This window comes from Peromyscus californicus, unplaced genomic scaffold, assembly GCF_007827085.1.
Source record: "Peromyscus californicus insignis strain IS unplaced genomic scaffold, ASM782708v3 Scaffold_21__1_contigs__length_65335640, whole genome shotgun sequence".
NCBI lineage: Eukaryota > Metazoa > Chordata > Mammalia > Rodentia > Cricetidae > Peromyscus > Peromyscus californicus.
Window position 1 is genome coordinate 61,327,958 of NW_026294514.1, and position 22,693 is coordinate 61,350,650.

The 22,693-nt window shown below is 40.4% G+C and overlaps 1 protein-coding gene across 1 annotated transcript; it reads right to left on the bottom strand.

Moving 5' to 3' along the window:
• Positions 1-14,551: 14,551 nt before the first annotated feature.
• LOC128117442 (UDP-glucuronosyltransferase 1A9-like) lies at positions 14,552-16,912 on the bottom strand. The gene is made up of 2 exons (XM_052749331.1): positions 16,139-16,912; positions 14,552-14,581 (listed from the first exon to the last, which is right to left on the bottom strand). Exons 1-2 carry the CDS (start codon positions 16,895-16,897, stop codon positions 14,552-14,554), a joined length of 789 nt encoding a protein of 262 aa, XP_052605291.1. The 5' UTR covers positions 16,898-16,912.
• Between the last annotated feature and the right edge of the window lie 5,781 nt (positions 16,913-22,693).

Below are 22,693 nucleotides of genomic sequence, written 5' to 3' on the forward strand. Positions count from 1 at the left end.
AGAAGTGGAGCCCAGGATAGTCCAGCTGAGACTCTGAGCTCCTCTAATAGAGCTGGTTGAGTAGAGGACAGTGGACTTCTCAGTGGACACATGTATTAGTATGTTTCCAAGTGAGGTTAAATTTAATGCTAATGATTTACTCAAAAGAGTAATAATTAACAAACTTCATTGGCTCCAAAACCTATTTGTTGAAATCATTTTGAAACAATGTGTTTGGATGTTGAAATTCAGAAAAATTAAGAAGGTGCTTATAAGGATTTTCGGTATCCATCACAGGCTCAATTGTATTTCATTAGAAGGGAAACTAAGAAAGATAGACAATGAGTGTCACCCAAAAGAGGTAGAGAATGCTAGAGGTCACAGAAAAGCGAGTTTCTCCCTAAAGGGCACATTATGTCAGAAAGGAGAGACCAGGGTCAAATCAACATTGCTCTGAGTCCATGGATCTCAGAGTTCAGGAGTCTTGACTGACACACAGAGCCTTGGGACTGTGCCCTGCTGTAGGACTCCAGTGAACCAATATTACACAACCACTGTCCCTGTCAAAATGAAAACATTCTCTGTGTTACATCAGTTTCTGTTATTTCAGCAACCTTTCTAAGACAGGATGACTTTCTATGTGAGCCTGCCTTTGGACAGACATCTGGACAGAAGACAGAAGATGAAGAGCTGAGCCTCTAAAAGCTTGTTTCCTCCAACGATGATAATCAGATTAAGTTGCTCTAGGAACAATGGTCAAAGGCCATGGTGATAATTTATTTTTGCACACCAATAAAGCTTATCTGGGTGTCAGAGGGAAAAATCAGCTACTATATTAAACATAGAGATCAGGCAGTGGTAGCAACAGACCTTTAATCCTATCATTCAAGAGGCAGAGATCCATCTGCATCTCTTTGATATTTAGGCCCTACTGGGCTACATGAGAGAAAGAGAACCAGGCAGTGGAGACACATGCTTTTAATCCCAGGAAGTAATGTGGCAGGACACAGAAAGCTATACAAGGCACGAGGACACAGGAACAATCTCCCTTTGGCTGAGGATTTCCTAGCAGTAAGAATGTGGCTGGCTTCCTTCTGCCTCTCTGATCTCAGTTTCACCCCAATATCTGGCTCTGGATTTTTTATTAAAAGTAGACTCAGCAATTTGTCTTATATGTGGCAGCCCAAGTTTGTAGCATAAATTCATAAAAAAAGCTGCTTGCCTGTGGCCTTACAGGCCATGGCTCAAGCCTGAATTGCACATGGCTGGAGTTTCCACCCCATGTGGGCCAGAGTCTCTTTCACTTCTTCTCTCCCAGTGGATTGTAGGCTCTCTCTGGATCCCCATCTCAGGCTGATAACACACTAAGTAGCTGTTTTGAAACCTGCTTGGGGATCTATTGATGTATGCACAGGAGTCAGCCTCACAACTGAATCATTATTGTCAGCAAGTTTGGTGAGCCAAGTAAGATAGCTTAGAGGTAGAAATTAGTTAAAAGAGAAATTCTTCCCACATTATAAATAGGAAACATTTCTACAATGGAGGTAATTTGGTCTCTGTTTGATAACACATTAGGCAGTCTGAAAATGGAACAACTAAATGAGATGATAATGTTGTTGATTTATATAATATCAATTATGAAAATTATTTGTTTGGTCATTTTTGTTTTAATTACTAAAAAGATTGGTTAATTTGAGTGCCAAGATCAAAGTTTTAGAAAAACTTGTTAAAACAGATTACAGAGATATTCAGACCCAGACAGAAGAATTTCAATGTAACCTGTCTCAGCATTGCATTTTACAGTTACAGAGAAACAGCCCAAGATTTTCAAACAACCAATCTTAATCTATCCAGTAACTTACAGGAACTGCCAAATGCTCAGGCCTGTATACGAGCTAATTGGACTCCTGTGGGAATGTTAGATTTGAGGAGATTTAAAGAAGATATACTCTCGTATGGTATGTGCTCTCCTTTCATAAAGCAGGTGTTAAACTCATGATAAACATGTAATAGAATTTTCCCTCAGGACTGGAAAGATTTGGTGACAGCTGCACTAGAGACTGATCCATGGAGAACCTGGTGGAAAGAGGAGGCTAAGACTGCAGAACAGCAGTGTAGGGCTAGAGGTACAAAAATTTCCCAAGATCAACTTCTTGGAGAAGGTAATTATGCTGATTTACAAAAACAAACTTTATGTGATGACCACACCCTAATTTTATGTTGAATGACAGCCTTCAATGCTTGGGACAGAATTGAAGAAGTAGGAAAGAAAATTGAGTCATTTATGAAAATTATATATGCCCAAAAGAAACCTTACCTGATTTCTTACCAAGGCTGTCTTCAGCAGTAAATAGAATGATACCAAATTCAGAAGCTAGACAGATAGTAATTGAATCTCTGGCTCTTGAAAATTCTAATGCACAATGCAAAAGGGTAATTAGGCCATTAAAGCCAGAATAGTACCCTTGGAGGAATGTATCTGAGACACAATTAATACTGAATCTCATGACCATGATGATGCATGGATAGGAGAGGTGCTTTCCAGAGGTCTGAAGAAAAATAGTAATGCCAGGTGTTTCAATTGTGGTAAACAAGGTCACCTAAAAAGGGAATGTAAACAGGACATTCTTAGCTAGGAACGTTTCTTCAAGGAACAATGGCAACAGAATGCCCATCCCTTCTGGATTATGCAGAAGGTGTGGTAAAGACAAATATAGGACTAACAAATGTAGATCAACAAGGGGCAGACAAGATAATTGTTTACCTTTGCCATTGGGAAACTCCCAGAGAGGCCTCTCACAGTTCAGTCCTTTACTGCCATGGTAGAAGAAACCAATTCCCAGAATAATTAAATAAACAAATGCCTATTGTAAAAACCTAGAGTGCTTGGGGTGATAGAGCAGCTATAGCAGAGACAACAAAAATTCAGGAGAAACTATAAAATGAATTTTTTGGCAAACTTGTATAAATGAACAAAGACCCAAATTAAAAATACAAATAAATGACATTATCATTGAGTGTGGTGATATTGTGTTCCCCAAAATATTGTGTACCCCAATAAACTTATCTGGGGTCAGAGAACAGAACAGCCACTAGATAGAGAGGCCAGAAAATGGTGGCACATATACCTTTAATCCTAGCATTCCAGAGGCAGAGATCCATCTGGATCTCTGTGAGTTCAAAGCCACACTGGAAACAACCAGGCATGGGGACTCATGCCTTTAATTCAAGGAAGTGATGGTAGGAAGCAGAAAGGTATAAAAGGTGTGAGGACCAGGAACTAGAGCTGGTTAAGCTTTCAGGCTTTTAGCAACAGTTTAGTTGAGATCTAATTGGATAAGGACTCAGAGGTTTCCAGGCTGAGGAAACAGGATCAGCTAAGGAACTGGCAAGGTGAGGTGGCTGTGGCTTGTTCTGCTTCTCTTCTCTTCCAGTATTCACCCCAATACCTGGCTCTGAGTTTGTTTTTATTAGTAAGGATGACATTATCATTGAGGGTCTTATAGATAAAGGTATGGATGTAACAACAATTGCACCAGAATTTTGGCATGAAAATTGACCTCTTTATGAGGAAAATGTTCAGCTGTTAGGGATTGGAACATTATTTCAAGTGAAACAGACCACAAGATGAGTCAAATGTACAGGGCCAGAGGACAGAAGGAAAATTAAAACCATATGTGACTAATATTGTTATGATTTTATAGGGCCATGATTTATTACAACAATGGAATACCCAGATTAACATTCCTCCAACCTCTGAAATGAATCATAAACTAACATATGTTTCTGAGAAAATATTAGAAGGTATTATAAAGAAGAGTCACCAGCCATCCAGATTGTACAAGAACAGGGCACAACAGCTGATGATCTTTTGAAGACACCAACAGCTCTACTTTAAAATGGTTAACAGACAAACCTGTATGGGGTCAGCAATGGCCTTTAACATCAGAGGAACTATAGACCTTCAAACAGCTGGTACAAGAGCAGTTAAATGCTCAACATACTGAAGAATCAATCAGCCCTTGGAATTCTCCTGCATTTGTTATTAAAAATTAATCTGGTAAGTGGACAATGGTAACAGACCTAAGAGCAATTAACAAGGTAATTCAATCAATGGGCTCTCTACAATCTGGAATTATTTTGTCTACTCTGTTACGTAAAGCATGGCCTCTTATAGTTATCAATTTAAAAGACTATTTCTTCTCAATACACATACAAGAAAAAGACAAAGATTTGCCTTCATCATGCCTACTTATAATAATTCTCAGTTGTTTAAGAAATATCAATTGAAGATTCTCCCACAGGAAATGTTAAATAGCCCAACCCTGTGCCAATACTTTGTAGGACAAACGTTGGAAGTAATATGGAGACAATTTCTCAAATCTATAATTTATCATTACATGGGTGATATTTTACTAGCTGATTCAAATGTACATACTTGAGAAAGGATGTTTGAAGAAATAAAGAAAATTTTGCTTTGTTGGGGATTACAAATAACTCCTGAAAAGATACAAAGAGAGATTCTATTAATTATTTAGGATATAAAATAGGTCTACAAAAAAAACTAGACCCCAAAAGGTGTGAATTAGGAGAGATTGATTACGGACTCTTAAGGACTTTCAAAGATTATTCAGAGACACTTCCTATCTACGGACTGCTGTTGGGGTAAAAAATAAATGATAAACTATTCAAAACCTTAAAGAGTAACAATGACTTAAACAGTCAAAGGGAGTTATCACCTGAAGCTAAGAGAGAATTGGCTTTGGTGGAAAAGAAAATACAGGATGCACATGTGGATTGCATGGATATAAAGCTTGACTGTATTTTGTTTTGTTTTACTCTCTAAGCATTCTCGTACTGGAATTTTAATGCAGAGGGAAGATATTACATTGGAATAGATATTTCTACCAAATAAACAGAGTAAAAAATTAAAAACTTCTGTGGAAAAGATCTCTGACTTGATTTTAAAAGGAAAATTGAGAATTCATCAATTAGCAGAAATAGACCCAACAGAAATTGTTGTAACTCTAACTAATGATGAAACTGACAAATTATGGGCAGAAAGTGAACCTTGGCAAAGAGCTTGCAGTAATTTTTGGGGGGAGATTAACAACAAATATCCCAAAGCGATAGAATTTAACTTTTATAAAGAGAGCTGATTAGATTTTGCCTAGCATTGTATGGGAAACACCCATATTTGGAGCTCGTACATGTTATACAGATGCAAACAAACAAGGAAAGTCAGGTTATAAATCAGAAAATTTAAGTAATGTGGCTCGAAGTCCTTATTATTCAGTTAAAAAATCAGAATTGTATGCTATTCTAATTGTATTAAGGGGTTTTCAGAAACTCTCAACATAGTTACTGACTCTCAGTATGCTGAAAGAGTAGTCTTACATATTGAGACTGCAGAATTTATCCCTGTTGAGTCAGAATTAACTTTGTTATTTATTCAGTTACAAGATATAATCAGGAATAGGAAGCATCCTTTATACATAACTCACATCTGATCCCATATGGGTTTGCCAGCCCCTCTAGCACAAGGTAATGACAAGAACAATAAACTATTGATAGGAAAGGTGCTAGAGGCCTCAGAAGTTTATTAAAAAAAAAAAAACCATCATGTCAATAGTCAGAGTTTAAAAAAGGATTTTTCCATAACCTGGCAACAAGCCAAATAAATGTCCTACTTGTTCTTTTTACAATCCGACTCCAATACCAGCAGGATGTAACTCAGAGGGCACTCAGAAGAATGATATCTGGCAGATGGATGTGTTTCATTTTGCAGAATTTGGAAAATTGAAGTATGTACACCACACCATTGATATCTATTCAGGATTTTAATGGGCAACTGCTCTGAGTTCTGAAAAGGCTGATTCTGTAATTACACATTTGCTAGAAGTTATGGCCATCATGGGTATACCTGTACAAATTGAAACTGACAGTGCTCCCGCATGTGTCTCTGGTAAAATGAAACAGTTTTTTGCTTATTACAATATAAAGCATATTACAGGATTATAACACAATCCTATAGGCCAAACAGTCATAGAGACATCAAATCTAACTCTGAAGGATATGCTAAATAAACAGAAAGGGGTAGCAACAACTCCCAGAAATAGATTACATAATGCTCTATTAACTTTGAATTATCTCAGTGCTAATGAGAAAGGAACAACAGCTGCAGAGAGACATTGGATAATAGAAAAAAACTGCAGAGTTAAATCAGCCTATATACTTCAAAGATGTGCTGACCTCAGAATGGAAACCAGGATATGTACTACATTGGGGATGAGGTTTTGCATTTGTTTATACAGGAGAAGAAAAGCTAAGGATACCACCAAAATTGATAAAGGATCAATTTGAACAAGACAGACCTCTTAATTAGAAGAAGTGATAGTTCATCAACCAGCATGACCATCCAATTTAAACTAACTTATACAACTAACAAATGCTTTTCATTTAATCAGATATAACTTGCCAAAAGGGAACCTCCCCATAGTTATTGTTGTGGAAGGGTTTTTGTTTTTATCTTTCAGGAGAATGAAGGCTAAGGAATGTGAAGAACACTGTACATATGAGACATCTGAAGAAAAAGAACAAATCATCCCTAAAAAAAAAAAGCATTATGTAGAGACTGAACAACAAATGATAAAGCTCCCTCTCCTAGGACTTGACAATTAAACCAAAATTTTTCTTTTCAGGGTTCCCTAAAGATGCCTTCACCCCCAGACATCAGGAAGTAATTTTAAGAAAACCACACACACATTCCCAAGAGGTGAGGTGGGTCATTTTTGGCCATTCAATGGGTTATGGATAATTGTCATTGTTTAGGTTGGTTAGTTACAAGTTGTTAATTGTTAATGGTTAGGAAAAAAGGCTCAACAAAGGAGATTAGATTCAGGGTTCTTGTTTGAAAAAAAAAGAAAACGGAGGATCTAAAAAGGTAGAATATTGAATCTATTCTGAAAAGAAAAAAGAGAAAATATAAATATGATAAGATAAAAAGGCAGATATTAAATCTCCTTTTAAACACAACTACTAGTTTTAAATATTTTTCATTATATTGGATTTTTATATATCGTATACAAATTATGTATATTGCTACAAATTTGAGATTGATTTATATAGATATGATAAAATGAAAAGGTAAATGATTGAATCTACTTTAGAAGACAATTACTAGTTTTAAATATTTTACATTGTATTGGATTTTTGTATACTGTTTATAAATTTTGCATATTGATACAAATTTGAGATTGATTTTGTTAGAAAATACTGAACATATATTTCTAATCTTGTTCAAGGTATTGTAACAAGATTAATGTAACTTGTAACATAATAAAAATTAATGGAAATTTCTAGCCCTTGAAAGATATTATTACCAACTAATTAGGATATAAATAAATGAAAGTTAGAGGTTAGTCATTACAATCAAACTTGTAGTCATATTATGTATGTTTTCAAGGTCAAGCAGAGATACATTTCGATAGATAGATCAGGTTGAAAACTACCTGAGTCTTTGGACTGTGTTTTCTGGCCCAATTTCTGAGTGCACCACACTAAGCCCTCCAAAACAGAAAAAAAATGCATCCTCAACCAATTCCAGAAAAATATTGGGGCTAGGAATGCTTGGCCTAGGAAGCGAATAGTGGCTGCATTTATCCACGAAAAATGACCCAGCAAACTGGTCTGGAATATAGGTATCCACCTCTGTGGACCTCAGAGAAATAAACTCTGGTCCTTTTAAGAATGCAAATAAAAGCTGAACTTGAAAAAAATCAAAAGGGGATGAAGGATGGAGAGATGGCTCAGTGGTTGGAACCACTGGCTGCTCTTAAAGAGGACACTGGTTCGATTCCTAGCATCCACGTGACAGCTCACAACTGTATGTAAATTCAGTTCCAGGGCTTCCAACAACCTCACACAGACATACATGTAGGGAAAACACCAATCAACATAAAATAATAATAATTTATTAAAAAATGTACTGGCCCCTGATCCTCATACTAAGAGACTGCCACCTCTGTGGATCCTATAGTGGAAACCAAGCAACAGCTATAATAATCTAGAAAAGAGTTGGCCAATAATCCAGGTACAGGGCCCCCCTCTTTCCCAGGTTCCAGAACTGGAGGAGTTAGTCCTGCTTGTCTGGGGAAGTCAAGCAGTGGGTCCCCTCAACTTGAAAGGTTGTGCAACAGCTCCACCACAACACTTACATTCCAAACTCTGCATACTGTGGAGAAGAAGCCAGCTTCAATTTACTTGGGAAATCAGACAAAAACTCAGTTTAGGCTGAAACCCACCATACAGCTCTGCCCCAGAAGAAAGGTAATCAACTGTTCATAGATAGAGTCTGGTCCTCTGATGGTCTGGTACTGTGGAGATAAGGCTCTGAGCAGGATACTCTACCTCAGAGATTAGTCTGCAACTTTGCTCAGTATCAGATACAATTTGAGAAATTGCCTGACCAGAGAAGGTAACTCGTGACTCACTGGACCAGATGTTACTGTAATATCCAGCCAGCTACTTTGACACTGTTGTCACTAGACAGTAGTGATGGGCCATCTGTTAACCATTCAAAAGCAGTGGCCCATCCATGTAGAGAAGTTATCACAAGCTCTGCATCCTTGAGGTTCACTATTTGGTCCTTACAGAGTTTCAGGCTAGTATACATAGGTGTAACTCTACCACAAAAAAAAAAAATCACTTGAGAAAAAACAAAACAAGAAGTTGAATCCTGAAATGCCTGGAAAACATGGCATGGCCACAGGTATTAGAAGAGTTATAGTGGGCATGCTCAAAAAAGGTACACACACACACACAAAAAAAAAAAATCTTTGCTGTTGCATGTAATCCCATTGTATTTCACAGGTTTACTGACTCCATTGATGGGAAAAATATAATATATGTCTGGAGCCCCAAGGAGGAGTCAGTGGGGTGAGCTCCCACCAATATTGCTGAATAACCCTCACTAGGAAGACAATATGGTTCATTTAAGCACAGCAATTCTGCAAGCTCCTGCCTGTGAAGATGTCAGTGATCTGTTACCAAGCAAAGTACAGGACAAGGAGCAGAATGCTACACCAATAACTAGATATAATTTTAATAAAGTAAATAGAAAATAATGCATCACTTATATACATCTATTACAAAATAATTTTAAAAAAATCTAAAAGCTTCAGACTCAGCTCCTGGAGCACTTTTGTAGGCAAAGATCCTAAGGATGGAATAACAGAGTGGTTTGAAGGGATGGATATGAAACTAGTATTTTTTAAACATCCTGAACATAATAAATAACTAATTCGGCTGCCCACACATACACACAAGTGAAGATGTGTAAAGCTTCCTAAGTAAATGGGCAAGAAATATTTCACTGGACCAGAAACTATAAATGTTACAAACACAAATGACAAAGAGATTAATAAGGAATCGTTTTCCCTCTAACATCCAAAATCAGGCCTCCCTTCCTGAGCTTAGGGAGAGATAACACACTTGGGAAAGTGACTAGCCCTGGTGGCCATTGATCTCACCAGGGAAGACCATGTTGAATATCACAGACTTCAGATGGTCAAAAGTAAAGTCAGTGCCTGACAACCAAATGGAAATGTCCCTGTAGAGACCATTGTCACAGGGAGTTGGAGAAATTCAGAGGTGATCTCCATGAGAAAATAACTATTTAACCAAAAATTTAAAGTAATTCCCATTCTCTCTTTGGCAGTCACGGTATCTAGGAGGAGGTGCAGAAGATTAGGAACATGGGAAAGGGACTGGCACCCTGAGTGCTTCCCTCAACATTAGAGCAAAACATCACTCTGCTGATCATCTGACCATCTCACGTGGAAGGGAAAGATATTTGGCAACAACTAAGTTGCACACATCCAAAGGTCCAAAAAACCCTAAAACAAAAACAAAACCAGAACCCTCTGTTGTGGGTAAGATATTAACTACCTTTTGCTAAACAGACTCCTCCACAGTGAAAGATGATGTTATAGAAAAAGCATAATGACCTCCTGAGTTTTCCATTGAGTGTCAGCAACAACCTTGAACTCTCAGTCAAAACCCTCCAGAGAGTGAGAAGCTATGTGACTGTTCCTCATATAATACAGTCTCTTGGTGAAGAAATACCATGACCAAGGCAACTCTTACAAAGGAAAACATTTAATGGGGTGGCTTAGTGTTTCAGAAGATTAGTCCATTATCATCATGGCTGGAGATGGCAGCATACAGGCAGGCATGGTGCTGAAGAAGAACCTGAGAGTTCTACATCCTGATCACCAGGAACCAGGATGTGAACAGACACTGAGGTTGTCTTAAGCATAGGAGACCTCAAAACCCACCTCCACAGAGACACACTTCCTCCAACAAAGGCACACTTACTCCAGCAAGGCCACACCTCCTAATATTGTCCCTCCTTTTGATGGCCATTTTATTTCAAACCACCATATTCAGTGATCTTCCCCATTGCCATCCCACTCTGGCACCATCATCACTAACTCGAGGCCTCTGTGGTACAGTTCATACAAAACAGATTTCATGGTGAACCAGTAGCTCCAATCCACAGTCAACACCAGCAGCCTACCTGCCTGGACATAGCCATAGGCCAGCAGCACACACACACACACACACACACACACACACACACACACACACACACACACACAGAGACAGACAGAGACAGAGACAGACAGAGAGAGATAGAGACAGAGACTGAGAGGAAGGGAGGCTGGAAAAATTACAGGGGCTGACAGGACAAGCCTATCCCATAGCAATCCTGCCAGTCAGGCTAAACTTCTCTAATAACACAGCACGGAAGGTACAGGTACAAAGGCTACCTCAATGGAGACATGTATTTACATATTCATAGATGAAGTTACACTCAGTGCCAATGATTCATCCAGAAGAATAATTAGTGAAATGATTTTACTCACTGCTAGTTGTGTGTTTTCCAGAAAAGAAAAGTTTGTGACTTTGCCTTGGGAAGATCACGCCCTCCATTGCAGTGTCAGATTCCAAACACAGTCATCAAGTGATGTGTTTGAATTTGAGAATTCAGAAAAATAAAGAAACTGTCCATAAAGAGTCTCTGCCTCTGTAATGTGCTTGCTTGTTTGCACATCATAACGTGGACTAAGGAGGGGGGAGGAGAGAAGGGAAGTTAGTTGGCAGGGAGAAGGAATGAAGGCTAGAGACAGTCACAGAAAAGCGGGTCCCTCACTAAAGGACACCTTGTGTAGGGAAGGGCTGGTGCAGAGCCAAACCAACTCTGAGTTGCTCCTGTGGCTATGGCAACTCCATGAAGTCACCATTGCTGTACGATTTAATTAAACCTGTGTAATGAAATCTCCAGGGAAACTTCTCAGTGTTGTGTTATAACCATCACCAAAGTCCCCAGGTATGCCCTAACACTGCACACATATACATGCCTAGACACACACAGTCTCTCATCAGTGTTTCCTTCTCAACACACAGGTTTTCCTCCACCCATAACATCTATTCCCTGGCAGCACACTGTGTGTGAAACCTGGCTGCCATATGAAAAAATAGGGTAGACACGAACACAATAATAGGGTTGTTTTTATTTTAGATGTGTGGTTGTGCTGTTTACAAGCTCTTTATCAAAAGGCCCTGCATGACCACATATGTGTTTGTATGGGGCTAACCATGGTGTGTGTGAATTAGTGTGTGGTGTGTGAGACTGAAGGTAGTGGTGGTGCTGTGTGTGTGTGTGTGTGTGTGTGTGTGTGACTAAGTGTGTCGGATGTGAATGAATGTGACATGTGTCCAGTTATTTGACCCAACAACTCAATTTCTCACTAGTGAGATTACAGAACAAGAATGTATTTAAGAACAGTCAGCACAGTCTTGTTCACAAAAATAAAAGTTGGTAAGCTAGTAGATATCACTAATGGTCACTGAAAATATGAGGACAATCAATGAAAATACTGTAATGTTATCTGCCATTGTCCATGGCACATTATAGCAGATGACAACTAATAATTCAAATGTCAACCCACCTGAAAAGTAATTCTCTGAGGGAGGAACCTGTTTCAAGCAAGAATTTAAGGGGCCACCGACACTGAAAACTGGTTGCTTCTGTCTGTAATGTCACATGTGCAAAAACAGCTGTGGAATCTCCCTATTACCGTGCATTTCATCTAATGTGTACCTGTACTCTCATGATTACATCTCAACCTAATGGGTACTTATTCTGTGCACTGTCTAAAGATAATTTCTTCTTAAGCTGTATAACTTTGATGAACAGAAATAATACCAGGATATTTTTCATAGCTCAGAGTGACATAGGAAAATAATATTCTCAGCTACAAAGATAGGTTTTTACACAATTAGCTGATTTAAGACCTCAGAGCAAATTCAAAGTAGACTATTTGCCACCTGCAAATAAACCACAAATGGACAGATTCCCAGGTGTCTTGTTTGAACCAAGGTCAGGCCTTAGAAACTTTGTAGCCAGTTCCCCAGTAGCTCACCCCTGGCTGATAACATTAAAGACATAACTCCCTGCACAGATTCTCTCAACACAAACTCATAATCTATGATTTACAATACAAGAGTAAAGGTTCAACCAACTAACTATTTATGTTTAGGTCCTGGGGTGACTTTAAGGTCACTGTCCCTCCAGAAACTGGGGAGCACTTGAGCACTACAGGCCTTCTGCCTGCTCACCAGGGAGCTTGGCTGACAGTCATTCCCAGCCATGCTGGCTGCCTGGTCGGTCAGCACAACATTCCAAGTCCTAGAGACCCTGTGATTTCACGTGTGTTATCAGAATGGCTCTGCTTCTTATTGTATTCTCAAAAAATGCAATGTGACCCTCAAAATGTAACTCATATATTATCCAGGACTTTCTGTTGGGAAATATAGATATATATTTATATATAGTTTTATAAAGACAAACAAGGAAAGAAAGACATTTTCAAGATAGAGGAATAAAGAAAGTTAGCATCAAAATGGGCGTGTTTCTTCCTTACCTCTCAGATAGAAAAGGTTGTTCTCATTGATACAGATTATTTTGCATACACTAGATGTGGTCTTGGAGCAGGCACTCTAAAGACTATGATAGTTACCAATAAAGGAAGATGTCAAATCTGTTAATATTTGGTTTTGACCATGTCTAACTTAATGGCAAGTGAAACACTAGGAAAAGAACTTTGTTTATCTTTATGACTTACAGATTTCCACTCTTCTAACACCTATTCAACATAGTGCTTGAAGTTTTAGCTAGAGCAATAAGGCAACTGAACAAGATCAAGGGGATACCAATCAGAAAAGAAGAAGTCAAATTGTCTTTATTTGCAGATATTATGATAGTGTACATAAGTGACCCTAAAATTCCACCAGGGAACACTTACAGCTGAATAACACAGCAGCAAAGGAGCTGGATACACAATCAGAAAATCAGCAGTCCTCCTGTATACAAATTGCAAACACACTGAGAATGAAAACAGCAGAAGAGCACCATTCACAATAGCCTCAAACAATATAAAATGTCTTGTGGGTAACTCAAACCAAGTAAATGAATGACTAATATGATAAACACTTCAAGTCCTCGAAGAAACAAACTAAAGAAAATAACAAATGGAAAGATCTCCCATGCTCATGGATTTGAAGGATCAACACGGTAAAAATGACCATCCTACCAGAAGCAATCTCCTGATTCAATGAAATCCCCTATATTATAAAACACATTTCTTCACAGACCTTAAAAGGACAATTCACAACTTTATATGGAAACACACACACACACACACACACACACACACACACACACACACACACGAAAAAAAAAACCCAGCATAGTTGAAACAATCCAGAACAATAATAGAACTACAAGAGCTCTTACCATTCTTGATCTAAAATTATACTACAAAATCATAGTAGGAAAAACATCATGGTATTGGTTTTTTAAAAAAATAAACACATTGGTCAGTGAAATCAAATTGAAGACCTGGACATAAAACTACACACCTATGAACACCAGGATTTTGATAAATAAGCCAGAAATACACACTGAAAAAAATTCAGAGTATCATCCAGAAATGGTGCTAGTTAAACTGGATGACTGGATGTAGAACAGTGCAAATAGATGCATACCTATCACCCTGCACAAAACTCAACTCCAAATGGATAAAGGCTTCAACATAAAAGGAGATATATTGTACTTCCTAGAAGAGAAAGTGGGGAATAGCCTTGGGTACCTGGGCTCAGGAACAGACTTCCTGAACAGAACCTAGTGCAGTGCAGTTTATACTTCCTGTAATATATGAAGGCAATCCTAGAGAAGTCCCCAAATAATGAGGGAGAGGGAACCTCTATTGGCCATATATTGTTATCCAACTAAGCTTCCTTTTTGGGAATGGTTCTCATCCAATTCAGTTGTTGGTCAAAGGGGTCCCATGGAAATTCCCAAACAACCTAGGCTGTTGCCAAGACAATAGGTTGATCTCCACAAACTTCCAAGACCCCATTGCTGAAGACAACACCCACACAACTCAATGAACATGGAGAGGTTGAACTAGTGCCTATATCAAACCTTCACTCCATGTTCTAGTATCTACGACATGGAAACGTACTCTGCAAGGCACTAAAAGAGAACAGGAAACACCAACCCAACCACAAATCCTTTGACCTATGATTTGTGTTGCCTGCAAACACATTGGGTCAGGGCGAGGCAGTAGTGGCACACACCTTTAATACCAGCACATGGGAGGCAGAGGCAAGTGGTTCTTTTTTTTTTTTTTTTTTTTTTGGTTTTTCGAGACAGGGTTTCTCTGTGTAGCTTTGCGCCTTTCCTGGGACTCACTTGGTAGCCCAGGCTGGCCTCGAACTCACAGAGATCCGCCTGGCTCTGCCTCCCAAGTGCTGGGATTAAAGGCGTGCGCCACCACCGCCCGGCGGCAAGTGGTTCTTTGTGAGTTCGAGGCCAGTCTAGTCTACAGAGTGAGTTCCAGGACAGGCTCCAACGCTATGCAGAGAAATCTCATCTCTAAAAACAAAACAAAACAAACAAACAAAAAATACACCAGGACAATGGAGACACAAACCTTGTGTGAGTAACCAACCAATGTCTGATTTGAATTAAGGCCCACATCATGAATGGAACCCATACCTGACACTGATTGGGTGACCAAGAACCAGAGTCTATAAGTCCAGACAGATAGAGTAAAAACAAATAATCCTGTTCTTAAGGGAAAAGATAACAATTAAATGACTCATAATGATATTCTGCTATACTCATGGATCAGTGCCTTAGTCAGCCATCATCAGAGATGCCTTGCCGGGGGCCTCATGCAACAGATGGGAACAAGCACAGAGACACACAGAAAGACATTACATAGAGAGATCTTGGAGCACACAGCTCTAAATGAGACGGCTCTGTCAAATCCCTCCCCGCAGAGCTCAGGACACCCGGAGGAAGAGAGACAGAAAGAGTTGGAGAGAAAAAAGGGATGGAGGACACCCTGAGAACAAGGTCCTCTAAAACAACTCAGCAATGCTCATATCATATCAATGATTTTTTTAAATTTGGAAAACTGCATGTGCACTCCTATAGAGTGCAGCCGACAAATAAGGAGGACTGCTTCATGGCTTAAAAAATCTTAAAAATTTCTGAAAAATAGTATAATGTACCTTGAAAGTTTTTGTCTCTTCAAATCACTTTTTAAAGTTAGTACACAGAGTATTCAGTGGCATTAATGCCTTTTTCAGACATGTTGTCTTTTCTGTTCACCCCCTCTTCTCTAGTCACCCTTACTCTCCATATGTTCTCTTCCTACCTCTGAGTGCTCCCTTTTCTGTTTTCATGGGACAGGTTTAACCTTATTGTCTCTTTCACTCCTCAGGAAAGTTACCTTTGTCCCCTCCCCTACTAATTGCATTGCCTCTGCCACACACATACAAATAGGAAGGCATACATAGATATTTAAAATTAGATTGTAGCTTGGAACGTATATGCACTGTTGCCACAGGTGGACATGGACATATCTAAAGGGCACTTATATAGAATTGTTTCCTAATTAGTGAATAGGCACAAAACAATTCTACAACCCAGGAAGAAATTTCATATATTACAGCTCAGTAGAGAATTTTTTATTGTCCAAAACCAGGGCACACTTCATGTGCTAAACAACAAATAACATACCTTGGAAATCGGCTTTCTTTTTTGGCAGTTGATTCCACCAATGAAGACCATGTTGGGCATCACAGGTCTGGGGAAATCTAACACAAAGTCTGTGCGTAACAACCAAATAGACACCTGACTGAAGAGGTCATCCATAGTCACCGAAGTCTGGAGAACTTCAGAGGCAATCTCTGTAGCAGTTTTGAAAAAATGGGGGCAAAATGTACGCTCCTCCATGTAGGAGAGGTGGTTCCACACTCTCTCCTTGAACGTCATGGTGTCTGTGAGTTTCAAGAGAATTCTGGGAACATAAGACAGTGGACTGGGGCACTGGGCACCTTCTTCCAGATAGTGACAAAATACACCTCTTGCGAAGATCACCGAAGGGAGTGACAAATACTTGGCCACAGTTAAGCCACACACATCAAAAGGATCCAGAAACACAGCATCAAAAGAACTCTGCTTCAAGAACTCCACTAACTTCTTGTCATTAAACAAATCTCTACAATGTGAAAACAATAATTCAGAGAAAGGTTTGGCTGAGCCTGTCAGTAAAGAAAACATACTTTGATCTGGATTTTTCCATTGAGTGTCAGAAAAATACTTGAACTCACAGTTCATATCTTCCAGAGTGTGAGAAGTTGAGTACGTCTTCACTGTCAAATTCAGGGATTTTCCCAGTTGCCAACTCACCTCTGGCACAACTGTCACCACCTCATGCCCTCTGTGGATGAGTTTCTCCACAACCATCTGCATGGTGAACCAGTGGCTCCCATCCATGGGCACCACCAGCAGCCTGTCTGCCTGGGCAAAGCCAGAGGCCAGCAGCAGACACACACACAGAGGAAGGGAGGCTGGGAGATCTCCTTGAGCCTTGGGAGAAGTGGAGCCCGGGGCAGTCCAGCTGCTAAGACTCTGAGCTCTTCTAATAGAGCTGGTTGAGTAGAGGCACAAGACTTTTCTCAGTGGACACATGTATTTGCATGTTTCCAAGTGAGGTTAAATTTAATGCTAATGATTACTCAAAAGAGCAATAATTATCAATCCTTATTGACTGAAATGACTACTTTTGTGCCCTACAGATTTAAAAAAAACATTCAAGAAGTTGTTTCAGAAAGATCATGACCTCTGTTGCACTCCCAGTTTTGAAGAGTTATCAAACAATATGTTTTGATTTTTAAATTCAGAAACATTAAGAAGATGCCTATAAGGATCCTCTACATTCATCACATACTCATTTATCCTTCATAAGAAGGGAAACTAAGAAGGATGGACAGTGAAAGTCACCAAGAAGAGGCAGATAGAGAAAGCTAGAGGTCACAGAAAAGCTGGGCCCTGCCTAAAGAGCACATTATGGTACATAGGACAGGCCAGGGTCAAATCAATTGTATACTGCAGTGATTTCATGGATCTGAGAGTTCAGGAGTCTTGACTGACAGGCACTGAGCCTTGGGACTCTGCCCTGCTGTAGGACTCCAGTGAACCAATAATGCACAGCCACTGTCCCTGCCAAAATGGAAACATTCTCTGTGTTAGATCACTTTCTGTTATTTCAGCAACCTTTCTAAGACAGCATGACGTCCTTTCTGAGCCTGGCTTTTAGATATACATCCAGACAGAAGACAGAAGTTGAAGAGCTGAGTCTCTGAAAGCTTGTTGCCTCCTTGATGATGGTCAGATTAAGTTACTCCAGCCACAATGGCCAGGGGCTCTGCTTTCCTAGGAACAAAGGGATCAGAACAATTCCAGGAAGGGGCTGATGTTGGACCTAGTCCTGGTATTAAATAATGAGTCAGGACATGACAGTGTATCCAGTGAGTTTGTAAACAATCCCTTAACCACTTACTGTTTCTGACAAACATTAGTCAAGGGAACCATTCGACTTGGGTCTACAACAGTGATGCCCAGAGTCTGTTCTCCACATACAATGTAGGCACAGTGTTCCAGCATAACCTGCAGGCACCAGACATCGTGACTTCTGTGAGACTCTCAGAGCAGGGTTATGACGGTTTAACCAGATATTGTAAGTTTTCTGGTGTTAACTTTTCTATACCATCACGTATCATCTTGAAGCTAATTTCTCTGTGTGGTGTAAAGGTATAATTTTATGTCTTTTCTTGTGTAGAAACAGGCTGACATTTCTGTACCTCTCTCGTGCTACACCCACAAATCACACAGCACAGCAACAGACGGGGTGAGTGTCCCAGGCCTATGATGTCAATAAGAAAAAGAGAAACCAGAGGCACTCGTAAACTTTTCCTAGCCTTCAAGACCCTTTCCAGAAGGTCCTCTTTGGGAAGTAGAGTGGTAATGGCTTAATGATTCCACCTGGGGGAGGACATAAACAAAAAGGCAGTGACCACAGGGACCAGCCTCTGTGTCTCAGTGGTATCTCAGTGTGGCTGCCACATATGCCAACTCCACAGACCATCCCTGAAGCTGAGCTGATTGCCTTCTCTATCAGGAGAGGAGGTTCAAAACTACCTGGAGTCCTTGGACTGTTTCTTCTAGCCCAACTTCTGAGTTACTCTACTAAGCCCTCCCAAATAGGAGAAGTCCCACTCAACCAATTCCAGAAATATGTTGGAGCTAGTAATGCTTGGTCTAGGAAGCCGATAGTGGCTTCATTTATCCATGAAAGATGACCCAGCAACATGGTCTGGCATGTAGGTGTCCAACTCTGTGGACCTCAGATGAGCAAAGTTTGGTTCTTTTAAGAAGGCAAATAGAAGCAGAACTCTGAAAAAATTTTAAAAGTGGGCATGGGAGCTAGAGAGATGGTTCGGTGGTCGGAAGCACCGGCTGCTCTTTCAGAGGACCCAGGTTCAATTCCCAGTATCTACCTGGCAGCTCACACCTGTATGTAAATCCAATTCCAGGATTTTTGACACCCTCACACAGGCATACATGCAGGGAAAACACCAATAACATAAAACAAAAATAATTTATTTAAAAATATACTGGCCATGATCATCACACTAAGAGACTGCCACCTCCATGGATCCTATTAGTAAAAAAAAAAAAGCAATAGCTATAATAATCTAGAAAAGAGTTGGCCAATAACTCATTCTGGAATCAGAGCCTCCCTCCTTCCCAGGTTCCAGAACTGGAGGAGTTAGTCCTGCTTGTCTGGGGAAGTCAAGCAGTGGGTCCCGTCAACTTGAAAGGTTGTGCAACAGCTCCAGCCTGACAGCTAAATCCCACTTCTGCATACTGTGGAGAAGGAGCCAGGCTTGATTTATTGGGAATTCAGACAAGCAGTTTAGGCAGAAATCCACCATACAGCTCTGCCCCAGAAGAGAGGCAATCCACTGGGCATACATGCAGTTGGTTTTATTGGTGGTGCCCACCACTCAGCTCCCTAATAAATACACGGAGTCTTATTCTTATTTATGAATGCCCAGCCTCAGCTTAGTTTGTTTGTGGTCAGCTTTACTAATTGGACTTAAATTAACACGTTTCTCGTCTTCCACACTTTGCCTCTGGACTTTTACCTTATTCTATGTCCTTTCATTTCCTTCTTATGCCATGGCTGGTTGTGTGGCTGGGTAGCTGGCCTCTGGCGTCCTCCTCTCCTTCTCCTTTTCTTGCTCCTCCCCCTTCTCCTGAGCCCAGATTTCTTCTCCTATTTATTCTATCTACCTGGTAGCTGCAACTATCCCTCTCCTGGCCATTCGGTTCTTTATTAGACCAATCGGGTGTTTTAGGCAGGCAAAGTAACACAGCTTCACAGAGTTAAACAAATGCAACATAAATGAGTACAACACATCTTTGCATCATTAAACAAATATTCCACAGCATAAACGAATGAAACACATATTAAACCAATAGTCCACAAAACATAGTGTCTGATCCTGTGCGGATCTGGTGCTGTGAAGATCTGACTCTGAGGAGGATACTCTAACCTCAGAGACTAGTCTGCAGCTTTTCTCAGTGTCAGATACAATTTGAGAAATTTCCTGACCAGAGAAGTTAACTTCTGACTCACTGGACCAGACACTACTGCAATACCCATCCAGCTACTTTCGACAGTATTGTCACTAGACAGCAAAGACAGACCATACGATGACCAGACAAAGGCAGTGGCCCATCCAAGTAGAGAAGTCAATGTGAGCTCTGCCTCCTTGAGGTTGTCACTATTTGCTCCTTCCAGTATTATAGGTTAGTACACATGGTGGATCTCTGCCAAAAAAAAATCACACAAAAAAAAAAAAACAGACTAGGAAGCTGAATCCTCAAGCTCCTGGAAAACAAAACATAGCCACAGGTAGTAGGAGAGCTATAGTGGGCCTGCACAGAAAAAGGACACAAGAAAACCTGTGTTGTTGCATGTGCTCCCACTGCATTACACAGTTTCGAGATGCTCTCAATGGGAAACAGTGTGATGTGTGTCAGGAAACCTGAGGAGGAGTCAGTGAGGGATTCAACAGTCAATATTGCTACCCAATCCTTATTAGGAAGAAAACACCATTCATTGAAGAAACCTAAACATTACAGGACCTTGTCCTAGGCACCAAGAGGCACTTTCTGATCATTGTATTTGAAAAGCAAAACTAAGGACAGTGATTTCAGCAATTGGTTCAATCTGAATTTTCACATTCCTCCTGCTCACAGAAATCCTCCTTAACAATTACTCAGAGACTAGGACACCTTTGCCTCTCAGACACTTAGACAGACGCCTCAGCTAGCTTCACGGACCACAGAACTAATGAGATCCAACTGAGAACCGGAAGAAGAACATCTAAAGCATGTCAATCTACTCTCTTCCCCAGAGCCACACACCAATATTTGGGCATGGGGTGGAGAGGGGGAATGTTCTTGCCTGGTGGTCTTCTCTCCTAACATTCTGAGATGCTTCTGAGGCACTCTCTCTTGTTACTGTCCAGGGAACACTCATTTAATCCCCACAGCTATGCAGCTAATAGAAAGAAGAAAGAACTGGGGTTCACAGTGGGCAGCATCCACAGCTATGCAGTATGTGGGTGTTGTTCCTGTGTGGTGCCTGCCCAGTTGTCTGTCAACCCCAAAAAAGTCAGGGCAGAAAGGTCAACCTGGCCTTTGTCCCTGTGTGGTTATTCTCCCCACCTAACCTCAGACCCCATGACAATAATTTCTGCTAAGCTGACAAGAAGAAACACATCACACACCAAGTGTGGCCTCAATGACTTAGAGCAGATTTTTTCAGCCTAATCTCTTGAAGACTATGAAATGTGCATGAAGGAATTTAAAGGAAAGCATAAATGCAAGATATCTTCTGCTCACTGGTAAGATAAATCAGTACTGTTAAGATGTCTGTAGTTCTCTGTGTTGATTGGTTTTTGTCAATTTGACACAAATTAGAGTCACCTGAAAAGAGGAAACATCAACTGAGGAATTGCCTGTATGATTCATCAGTAGTCTGTGGGACATTCTCCAGATGAAATGATTGATGGAGGATCATCCCTGGCCAGGAGGTCTCAGGTTGGATAAGAAAGAAAGTTGAGCAAGTCATGAAAAGCAAGCCTAAGAGGCTGCCATGGCCTCTGCTTCAGTTCCTGCCTCCAGAGTTCCTACCCTGCTTGAGTTCCTGCCCTGACTTCCATTCATGATGGACTGCCATCTGAAGGTGTAATAAACCTTCCACCTACAGTTGCTTTTGGTCATGTGGTTATTCCACCAACAGAAACCTCACTTTGACATCCCCATAGCGGTCTACAGATTTAATGTCATCCCCTATTAGAATACTAATGGACATGCTTCATACAAAAGGAGAAAAGTCCTAAAGTTCATAAAGATCCACAAAGGACTCTAGTTGGTGAAGGCAAAAGAACAAGGCTGCGCTGTTCCATATCTGCTTTCCAACTACATCACAAACATACGGCAACTAAGTAGCATAGCACTGGTGTTATGAACTATTATGTGAAGAGGGAACCCCCGAGAGTATCCCTAGTGTGCAGGAAAACATGCTGGGCAGATGCATGCCATTCTGGCATGGCGGTGACAGCAGCAGTGGTGGCCAGTAATTGATAACCAAGACGCTGCAGCCACATTGAGAGTTTATTATAATAGAGACATGAAGAGAAAAATAGGAAAGAGAGAGACAGAGAGAAAGAAAGAGAAGAAGAGAGAGAGAGGTTGAGGGTGAGCACCTCGTGTGAAGAAAAGCAGAAGAGAGAGGGAGAGGGAGTTTTTCCTTAGAATGGAGCTTTTACATTAGGAGCAGGGCTGCACCAAGAGGGTGGGATTTCAAGGGGCGGGTCAGAATATTAACAACTGGCAAAATATACTCACAATCACTAGGACCAATAGCAAGTGGAGCTTTTGCCCTTGGGCATTAGTAAGAGTCCTTGATCCTAGGCACTGACCTGGATATGAAGAGAAGCCAACCTTGAAATATCTAAACATATTTCATACCCCACTTGCTCATGGCTCCACAGACATGGGACTCCTTTGAACATCTGTGGACCCAAGATCCTACTTGTGACAACCAGTAAGGTTGGCTGTACCTTCTGGCTGATGATGAATGGAATACCATTTTGCAGGAGTAGAACTCTGTGGAGCCAGGCAGGTCGAGATGAAAGAGTGAGCCGAGAGAGC

What these genes read in the sequence shown, in the direction of transcription:
- LOC128117442 (XM_052749331.1), bottom strand. Translation starts at nt 16,897, where the DNA reads ATGGATGGGAGCCACTGGTTCACCATGCAGATGGTTGTGGAGAAACTC. An exon ending in AAAGAAAGCCGATTTCCAAG is followed by an intron (nt 14,582 to 16,138) that starts GTATGTTATTTG and finishes GTTCTCTTTTAG; the next exon opens with TGCCTTGCAGAGTACGTTTC.